Source organism: Podarcis muralis, chromosome 2 (assembly GCF_964188315.1).
Source record: "Podarcis muralis chromosome 2, rPodMur119.hap1.1, whole genome shotgun sequence".
Taxonomy (NCBI): Eukaryota; Metazoa; Chordata; class Lepidosauria; order Squamata; family Lacertidae; genus Podarcis; species Podarcis muralis.
The window spans coordinates 111,318,865-111,329,011 of record NC_135656.1 but is presented as its reverse complement, the minus strand read 5'-3'; the positions used below and the strand labels follow the sequence as shown (position 1 = coordinate 111,329,011).

At 45.2% G+C, this 10,147-nt stretch overlaps 1 protein-coding gene across 4 annotated transcripts; it reads right to left on the bottom strand.

Moving 5' to 3' along the window:
- Positions 1–768: 768 nt before the first annotated feature.
- Positions 769–9,175, bottom strand: LOC114590973 (uncharacterized). 4 transcript variants are annotated; one of them, XM_077922516.1, is made up of 5 exons: positions 8,915–9,175; positions 6,207–6,699; positions 4,699–4,803; positions 4,361–4,435; positions 769–1,391 (listed from the first exon to the last, which is right to left on the bottom strand). In XM_077922516.1, the coding sequence occupies exons 2-5, from the start codon at positions 6,697–6,699 to the stop codon at positions 904–906; spliced, it is 1,161 nt and encodes a 386-aa protein (XP_077778642.1). In that variant the 5' UTR covers positions 8,915–9,175; the 3' UTR covers positions 769–903. The 4 variants fall into 4 exon arrangements, with proteins under 4 accessions (XP_077778642.1, XP_077778651.1, XP_077778662.1 ...); XM_077922525.1 differs by lacking the exon at positions 8,915–9,175 and adding an exon at positions 8,844–8,903; XM_077922536.1 differs by lacking the exon at positions 8,915–9,175 and adding an exon at positions 8,140–8,646.
- Between the last annotated feature and the right edge of the window lie 972 nt (positions 9,176–10,147).

Sequence of the window (10,147 nt, the reverse complement as noted above, 5' to 3'; positions counted from 1 at the left end):
TTTCCAAGCACAATTCAAAGTGTTGGTGCTGACCTTTAAAGCCCTAAACGGCCTCAGTCCTGTATACCTGAAGGAGTGTCTCCATCCCCATCGTTCTGCCCGGACACTGAGGTCCAGCACCGAGGGCCTTCTTGCGGTTCAGTCACTGTGAGAAGTCAAGTTACAGGGAACCAGGCAGAGGGCCTTCTCAGTAGTGGCGCCCGCCCTGTGGAACGCCCTCAAAGAGAAAATCTACCAGACTTTTAGAAGACATCCGAACGCAGCCCTGTTTAGGGAAGCCTTTCATGTTTGATGCATTGCGGTAAAGTGGTACCTCGGGTTACATACGCTTCAGGTTACAGACCCCGCTAACCCAAAAATAGTGCTTCAGGTTAAGAACTTTGCTTCAGGATGAAAACAAAAATCGTGCTCCGGCGGCGTGGCAGCAGCAGGAGGCCCCATTAGCTAATGTGGTGCTTCAGGTTAAGAACAGTTTCAGGTTAAGAACAGACCTCCGGAACAAATTAAGTACTTAACCTGAGGTACCTCTATATTTTAATATTTTGTTTGAAGCCCAGCCAGATGGGTGGGGTATAAATAAATTATTATTATTGTTGTTATTTCAGCATGCACGGGAATCACTAGCTAGACAGCTAAGGGCTCTCAACTAAAGGATGATTTCCTCCTGCCTTTCCCAATGGACCAGGGCGGTTTGACACCCTTTGAAAGGCACCTCTGTGCTGTAAGCAGTTGGATGAATGGGCCTGCAGAGAAACAGGTGATCCGGAGTTCCTTTTTCGGCAACGAGTTTATTTCAAGCTACCCATTCTTTCACAACAACCTGTTTTCAAAAACTTACTGGAAAACGTCTCTTGGTAAAAAACACAAGTGTTCGCGACGGCCATTTCTTTGGTCTCTCCCAGGCTAGGCCATGTGGTGCGTGTTGTTGGCGGGGAACAGGGATGAGGACAGGCTGTTGGAGTGCAACCTACGGAGGGGGCTCCGCGGGCTGCAGTTCTCGTCATTCGGCCTGGCATGGCCCCTCTGGGCCGGGGCGCTGTTGGGCACGCTGGGGCGAGGTGTCCTGGCCTGCGGGTGGCTGGCAAAGGCGTCGGTGAGGCTGCTGAGGTTGGCGGCCAGTCCCTTCAGAATCTCGTTGTGGGCGCGCATCGTCTCCATAATCTGCCTCCGCTCCTCCCGGCACCCGGCCGCGTCCTGCCTCAGGGTCTTCAGGAGACTGAGCGCCACCTCTCTGTCACGGCCCATCTCCAGGAGAAGCTCCTCCTGTTCCTCTCTCGACTGCTGCAGCAACTCCTGGAACAGGGTTTCGGCCCCTTTCCTCTTCTTGGGCCGCAGTATGGCAAAGTCAGCCAGGGGAGATGGGGCTGGGGGCGGGTGGGCCACGGGGGGTTCTGAGGGCAGGAGGAAATACAAATGATAAATTTATTTACTGATTTACTTTTATTTAACTTTTTTATTATTATAACAACAACAACAACAACAACAACAAGAAATGAAACAATGGTTTGTCAAAAGATGCTCGCCCACACAGGTACAGTGGTACCTCGGGTTACATACACTTCAGGTTACATATACTTCAGGTTACAGACTCCGCTAACCCAGAAATAGTGCTTCTTCTTTTTTTTTTTTTTTTTGCAAGTAAATTTTTATTCAAAATTTGTGAAGAAAAAAAAGAAAAAAGTACAAACACATACAAAAATAAACATTTTAACATGACTTATTCATCCTATTTTCATGCTATACAAAAAGAAAAATGTACAATCATACCAACAAATAATATAAACCTTGGGCTCTACTTAGCCTTTGACTTCCCTTCACCCTTTTGGTAAGTATCAAATAAATCCCAGGTAGCGTAATTAGTTTATTAAAGTTTATAGTTATTAGCTGATAGAGTTTTTCTAATACCGCCAGTTCCTCCTATATATCCATTCCAATATATTTCCAAAATTTACTCCAATTTTTTTGAAATTTCTGGTCATCTTGGTCTCGTATTCTGCTTGTTAATCTATCTAGCTCAGCATAGTTAATCATTTTGACCTGCCAGTCACTTACATTAGGTATAGTTTCTATTTTCCAGTTTTGTGCCAGCATAATTCTTGCGGCTGTGGTGGCATAGAGAAATATTTTTTTATCTTCATTTTTTATTTCCTTACCCATAATTCCCAGCAAAAAGGCCTCAGGTCTTTTGGGGAAAGTATATTTAAAAACTTTTTTAAGTTCATTATAAATTGCTTCCCAAAAAACCTTCACCTTGTTGCATTGCCACCACATATGGTAGAGATCTCCCTGCACTTCACCACATTTCCAGCATATCTTATTTTCTGATCTATACATTTTAGCCAGTTTTGCCGGCGTGAGGTACCATCTATAGAGCATTTTCCAAACATTTTCTCTCAGGCTCGTACAGGCCGTAAATTTAATATCTCTATTCCACAATTTCAACCACTTTTCAAACTCGATGTTATAGCCGAAGTCAGATGCCCAGAAATAGTGCTTCAGGTTAAGAACTTTGCTTCAGGATGAGAACAAAAATTGTGCTCCCCCGGCGCGGCGGCAGCAGGAGGGCCCATTAGCTAAAGTGGTGCCTCAGGTTAAGAACAGTTTCAGGTTAAGAACGGACCTCCAGAACGAATTAAGTACTTAACCCGAGGTACCACTGTAGTATTATTTGGAGTCAGATGATCTAGCCCAACCTACCAAGGCAGGAAATCAAGTACTACAGCAATCCTGAATAATAATAATAATAATAATAATAATAATAATAATAATAATAATAATAATTTTATTAGTTTATAAAGAAAAATGGAAAGATTATTGTCAAATATCTTTTTTTTTTGTCCAAAGTAAAGCATTAATCCAGAGGTGAGAGAAGAGGAAAAAGCAAGAGAGAGAGAGAGAGAGAGAGAGAGAGAGAAAGGAAGGAAGGAAGGACAAAAGGAAGGAAGGAAAGAAAGAGAGAGAGAGAGATAAAGAAAAAGAAATTGAAAGAGAAAAAAAGGAAGGGAAAGAAAAAAGTTAAAAAGCTAAATAACTTCCGATTTTTCCTCTGTCCACTATATATAAACATTGTTCACTTCATCTATTCCAGTATAACACCTAATAAAGCCACTTTCTACAAACCATTATCTTCTATTCTCAAATCCAAATGTCATTATTTCTTTTTCTTTTTCGTGCAAAAGGTCTACGAGAGGTTTCCTGTCTTTAGTAAACGTGAACCATGGCAGTACTGCAGCAGAGGTCCAGCCTCGGCTCAGAAACCTGTCAGCAACGGAGAACCCACACCTTCCCGCCGTTGGAACAGTTTGCACCAGCCACCCACAGAGAAAGCCAGCGTGGCCCTCTTGGCTCTGAGCCAGAGGCGGATTGCAGAGGCGCTTCCATTGCACTACATTTCTAAGAGGTAGCATGAGGTCAAGGAAAAGGCCTTGTCCCTTATAGCCATGTCCTGGCAAGTGTGTGTGTGTGTGTGTGTGTGTGTGTGTGTGAAAAATACTTGATGGAAAGAAGAAGGGGAGCTGTGGACACTTTGGGCTCAATCTCTGCTGGCTTTTCTCATGGGTCAACACCACTCTCACCACTCCCACATTACAGTGGTTCCTCTGGTTAAGAACTTAATTCGTTCTGGAGGTCCGTTCTTAACCTAAAACTGTTCTTAACCTGAGGTACCACTTTAGCTAATGGGGCCTCCCGCTGCCGCCGAGCGATTTCTGTTCTCATCCTGAAGCAAAGTTCTTAACCCGAGGTACTATTTCTGGGTTAGCAGAGTCTGTAACCTGAAGCATCTGTAACCAGAGGTACCACTGTACTCAAGAATCCAGATCTGCTGGAACTTCTTCAACTGAGTGAGGACAGATTACAATGAATTCTTCCATCCATCTCAAATGGCTGAACCGATATTATTATCATCTATTTATTAGTCATCTAGTGTGAAAATAGTCTCCAGGCAACTAACAGACTAAAACTACAGAGGTCAAAAAAACTTAGTAATCGTTACTATGGTAACAAAACAAAGCAATGGCTACAGTCATACCTTGGCAGTTGAACAGAATCCATTCCGGAAGTCCGTTTGACTTCCAAAATGTTCAGAAACCAAAGCGCGGCTTCTGATTGGCTGCAGGAAGCTCCTACAGCCAATCAGAAGCCACGGAAGCCCCGTCGGACATTTGGCTTTCAAAAATAGTTCGCAAACTGGAACAGTCACTTCCAGGTTTGCGGCGTTTGAGAATAAGCTGTTCAAAAAGCAAGGTACGACTGTACACCAATTGCAGGAACAGTAAAAACAGCAGCCCTGGCTATTCTTGAATGTAAATTTATGTTGCAGACAAAACCAAACCAAGAGTTGTATTTAGGCAACGCGTACCTGTGTTGATGTGGGCATCCTGATGCGAGGGGCTTATTTGGTTAACTTGGGGTCTCTGATAATCAAGGTCCCTTCCTGTGGCAAACGCAGGGAGAAAAACAAAGCAGAATTATCTGAGACCAAAGATGGTTAGCAGAGCTGGGTTTGCACAACAGAAAGGCACAGGTTTTTTTATTTTAAAAATTGTTGCACAAAAAGATTAAGGGTGTTGCAAATGAAACAGCAAAAAGATTCATAGCAGAGTTACCCTGCAGAACATTTTCACCGCAATTTCTCCAGCACCCACAAGGCAAAGCAACACACCCACCAAACGCACAGTTCAAGGGGCCAACTCTTACCACTGCCTTCATTGCTGTCTTCCTCCTTCATCGCTGCCATGTCGTTCTCCACAGCCTCTGCCATGTCTTCCTCAGTACCATTCCCAGTCACCATTCCTGTGTCATCTGGAGAACAAAGCAGGCAGGGGAAAAATACCCACCAGTAGTCAAAGTTAAAACAGCTAAAGGAAATAGACACAGAGACATGTTCCCAAGACACAGGTGGTGCTTTACTTCTTATACAAATATTTCAGACAATTGGTTATGTTTGAAACGCAACTTAAGAAAATAATAAAGAAATGCTTTTTAAAAAAATGTGGCTCAAATTTTTCTCTTTCATAATAATAATAATAATAATTTATTTATACCCCGCCCTCCCCAGCCAAGACCGGGCTCAGGGCAGCTAACAACCAATAATAAAAACAAGTTGATTAAAATACAATTTAAAAGATTAAGATACAACATTAAAACATTAGGATGCAATCTCTTCATAGGAGGAGAAAGGAGAAAGAAAAAGGGGGGAGGGAATCAAACTGATTCTAAGCCAAAGGCCAGCCTTTGCCAACCCCTGAACACTCAACCCTCAACAATAATTCATGGCAGGTGCTAAAATAATAGGATATCACCAGGTAAAAATGACCAATAGCCCAGGTCAGCCTTCCCCAAACTGGTGCCCCCCTGATGTTTAGACTACTGGCTGTAGCCCCAAACATCTGGGGGAAACTAGATTGGGGAAGGCTGGCCTAGTGAAATAGGTACCCCCCCCCCCAAATTTCATTTCAGTCCCACCAAGGACTGAAAAAGATAACAGAGAATAGCGTTTATTCATGTACAGTGGTACCTTGGTACTCAAGCGTCTTGATACTCAAACAACTTGGAACCCAAACATTGCAAACCCGGAAGTAAGTGTTCCGGTTTGCGGACTTTTTTCAGAAGCTGAACGTGCTCTGTTTTTAGTGTTACACTTCCAATTTGAGTGGCACATTTCCGTTTTGAGCGTCACGCGCTGAGGTCTGTCTGTCTTAGCAAATTTTGCGCTTTTGTTTTTGTGGCTCTTTTGGTTTTGTTTCTGTGACTGTGTGGAACCCAGTTCTGCTACTGATTGATTGTGTGGCTGCAGCACATTGTTTACTGCTTTCATTTTATGGACCAGTTGCCTCGTTAGATAGTAAAATTCATGTTAAATTGCTGTTTTAGGGGGATTGTTTTGAAAAGTCTGGAACGGTTTAATCCATTTTGCATGACTTTCTCTGGGAAAGCGCACCTTGGTTTTGGAACGCTTTGGTTTTGGAACCAACCAACCAAGTCTGAGAACCAAGGTACCACTGTACGCTACAGAGCAAAACTATAACTGTGGCAATTTTCTCTTGAGAAAGGAAACAGGATGCCGCAACGCATACTGCCAATCTAACTCCCTCTCTAGAAATGATCCTGTTGAGCAGGCATTGCTAAATATCGGTGTGGAGAAATATTAAAATGACCGAATAGCATAAGCAGGACTCTGGGCTGCTGTGGCTGTGGAAACCTACCAGAGTCCTCTTGCTTGAGGTATTCTCCGACGTTAACCACATGAACGTCCGGTGGGATGATTTCTTCCGCTGCCGGCTGCGGCTGTTCCTGCGCTGCTTCCGGCTGCGGCACCAGGTGGAAGCTCAGGGTTCGCCCAACACGGCTGGGTTTCATGCTCGCGTTGCCCTGGAGGATGCGGTGCAGCTGTTCGTAGAAAGGGCAAGTCACCTTGCTGCTCCCCGCCTTGGAGTTGTGATCGATCACACGCTTGTATTCCAGCCTCATCACTTTGGTCTTCGAGCGGCACTCCAGGGCGGTCCGGCGATGGCCCCGCGTGGCCATCTTCTGGGCGATGTATTCGAAAAAGTCTATGTTCTGGTGGCTGTTGCGGAGCTGGTCTTGGATTTTCTGCTCTCCCCAGATGTCCAGGAGATTCAAGGTTTCCTGGAGCCGCCACGAAACGCCACGGCCCTTGCGGCCGTTGCTGGTTCCCGCGCTGCTGTTGCCAGTCATCTATCGAAACGACGGGGAGGAAAATATATATATATATATTTAATAATATTTATTACTTTTGCAACAATTTCAACACTACAAAAAAAACAACAAAGAAAAAACAGTACATTACAATACAAAAACACTACATAACACTAAAACATTAAACTAACAAGACAAGACAAAAACAAATTAAAAACACATCAAAAAAAGAGGGGGGGAAATAAAAAAAATTTCAATATCTTATCTTTCTTTCACATATTTCCACGACCTCCTCACACCTCCCTTTTTGTATTCCACTTCTATTAATTATTTCAGCAATTCCTTTCCATCTTCCCCTGTTTTCTATCCTATGATTATCTTAACACATTTTAACCTTATTTTTCCTTTAATACTCTATTAATCTATTTATACTTAATTCCTTATAACATTTCTACTAAAGCCATATCACTTCATTCCAACATCGACGGGGAGGAAAATAAAGAGAGTTTCGAAACGCACGCAGAGAATGCATAAGCTACAACCGACAGAACCTTAAAAGCTAACCAAACTAAAGAGACCTCAAAAAAGCTAATCTAGCTCTATCACCTATCAATACAGGAAAACCACTACAGTGGTACCTCAGGTTACATACGCTTCAGGTTACAGACTGCGCTAACCCAGAAATAGTGCTTCAGGTTGGTTAAGAACTTTGCTTCAGGATGAGAACAGAAATTGTGCTCCGGCGGCACGGTGGCAGCAGGAGGCCCCATTAGCTAAAGTGGTGCTTCAGGTTAAGAACAGTTTCAGGTTATGAATGGACCTCCAGAACGAATTAAGTACTTAACCCGAGGTACCACTGTACTACAGTATCGCTGTCATGTAAAGGAATGGAAAAGGGCTGTAACATCAGATGTCAAGGAAATAAACAACTATCTGACTTTTAGAAGACATCTGAAGGCTGCCCTACTTAGGGAAGTTTGAAATGTTTGATATTTTATAGTGTTTTTTATATTCTGTTGGGAGCCGCCCAGAGTGGCTGGGGAGGCCTGGCCAGATGGGCGGGGTATTAGTAATTTTTTTTTTTTTATTATTATTATTATTATTATTATTATTATTATTATTACAATAACTCTCAGGTAGGTTCCAGGTTCAGTCTCTGGCATGTCCTGGCAGGGCTGGGAGAGTTCTCCTGTCTGAAACCCTCGGGACAAGCGTTAGAAACCCTAACCTATAAGCTAATTGCCAAATTAAGCCTAGGTTGCGGTCACCAGAACCTAATGTCTAAGCACCTTTTTAAAAATGGAATTTATTTTTCATTATTCATCTTGTTCCTATGCCACATTATATTTTAAAGGGGGGGAAAACCTCCAAGCAGTTTGCAACGTATAAAAGCATCAGATAAAACCATGCAGGATAAAACAAATTCAAGCTTCAAGGTCCTCCCCTAAGTGACACTTTGCTTTCCCCATATTTCTTTACCTACTTAAGCTTTAGAAGGTCAGCGGTTCAAATCCCCGTGACGGGGTGAGCTCCCGTTGCTCGGTCCCAGCTCCTGCCCACCTAGCAGTTCGAAAGCACGTCAAAGTGCAAGTAGATAAATAGGTACCGCTCCAGTGGGAAGGTAAATGACATTTCCTTGCGCTGATCTGGTTCGCCAGAAGCGGCTTAGTCATGCTGGCCACATGACCCGGAAACTGTACTTCCGGCCAGTAAAGCGAGATGAGCACCACAACCCCAGAGTCGGCCACGACTGGACCTAATGGTCAGGGGTCCCTCTTTACCTTTACGACTGTATTTTGTTATGTGCAAATAGCTTTAGATACCTATTAGGTCCATAAATTACCATATAGCATATATTCAACACATCAAAACAGCGCCAATTTGTTGCTGACAAAGGACAGCTGGACATATAAAGGGCCCATTACTTTGCAGCGGTTCTCAACCTGTGGGTCCCCAGATGTTGTTGGACTACAACTCCCATCATCCCTGAGCCTTGCTAGCTAGGGGCGATGGGAGTTGTAGTCCAACAACATCTGGGAGCCCACAGGTTGAGAAAGGCTGCTTAGGGCCTCATCAGAGCTCAATCCGGCCCTGCATTTGCCCCACCCCACCCTAAAATGCCTCCCGATTCAGTGCAGAGGGGCACCCGCCGCCTGCCTCCCCGCTTGGCAGCAACAGCTTACGAGGTGGGAGTCCACGCGGAAACCATTGCACCCCCCCCAAGAAAAACACCGACGGATTTTTCACCAAACACCTTGCAGAGAAGAAGCAACGAGGAAGAGCCGCGCCTGCAAAGCGGAGCCCAAAACAAAAGGCGGCTCGAGTCGCAGGGGGTGGCGGCGCGGAGCGGCTCCTCTGATTGGACCTGGCGCGGCTCAGGAACGTTCCAGGAAGCCCCCTCGTCCAATCCTGGAGCGAGGCGCGGGGGCGGGGGGGGGGACACCGCGGATTCCCACGGCTTTCTCCGCCCGCCCCGCGCGGAAAGTCAGCGGAAGTGGGTGGATCCGTGGAGCTTTGCTTTCGGATTGCTCCTTCCTGGGAGGTGCACTGGGCTGTGTGCGCGTATCGTTACTGAAAGCGTGCTACTCCGGGTTTGGGCGCTGGGGGGCAGCAGAGCTCCTACAGCCACGCGCCTCCTTTTTAGGTTGGAGGCCTGCATAGCAGGGGGGTTGGACTAGATGACTCTGGGGGTCCCGATTCTGTGGTTGCCTTCCTCTTTGGCCGCAGGCAGCCCTTCGTAGTATAGCCGATCTTGGCCAGTGCATGTCAAAAGAAGCGCAAGTTTCTTTTTTTTATTTCATGGGTGGCCCATTTTGTGGAACAATCTAACTTTGGCATATGACTTAAATTCCTTATTTTACTTCTTTATTATATTTATATACCATTTTACGGGACGCGGGTGGCGCTGTGGGTTGAACCACAGAGCCTAGGACTTGCCGATCAGAAGGTCGGCGGTTCGAATCTCCGCGACGGGGTGAGCTCCCGTTGCTTGATCCCTGCTCCTGCCAACATAGCAGTTCAAAAGCACATCAAAGTGCAAGTAGATAAATAGGTACCACTCTGGCAGGAAGGTAAATGGCGTTTCCGTGCGCTGCTCTGGTTCGCCAGAAGTGGCTTAGTCATGCTGGCCACATGACCCGGAAGCTGTACGCCAGCTCCCTCGGCCAATAAAGCGAGATGAGCGCCACAACCCCAGAGTCGTCCGCCTGAACCTAACGGTCAGGGGTCCTTTTACCTTTACGACTTTACATCTTCCAAGGAGCTCAAGTGTAGCTGTCAACTTTTCCCTTTTCTTGAGAGGAATCCTATTCAGAATAAGGGAATTTCCCTTTAAAAACCTCAAGTTGGCGTACAGGGTTTTCCTTCTCCCCATTTCATCCTCACCCTGTGATGTAGTTACAGATGGGTAGCCGTGTTGGTCTGCCATAGTCAAAACAAAAAAAATTCCTTGCAGTAGCACCTTAAAGACCAACTAAGTTAGTTCTTG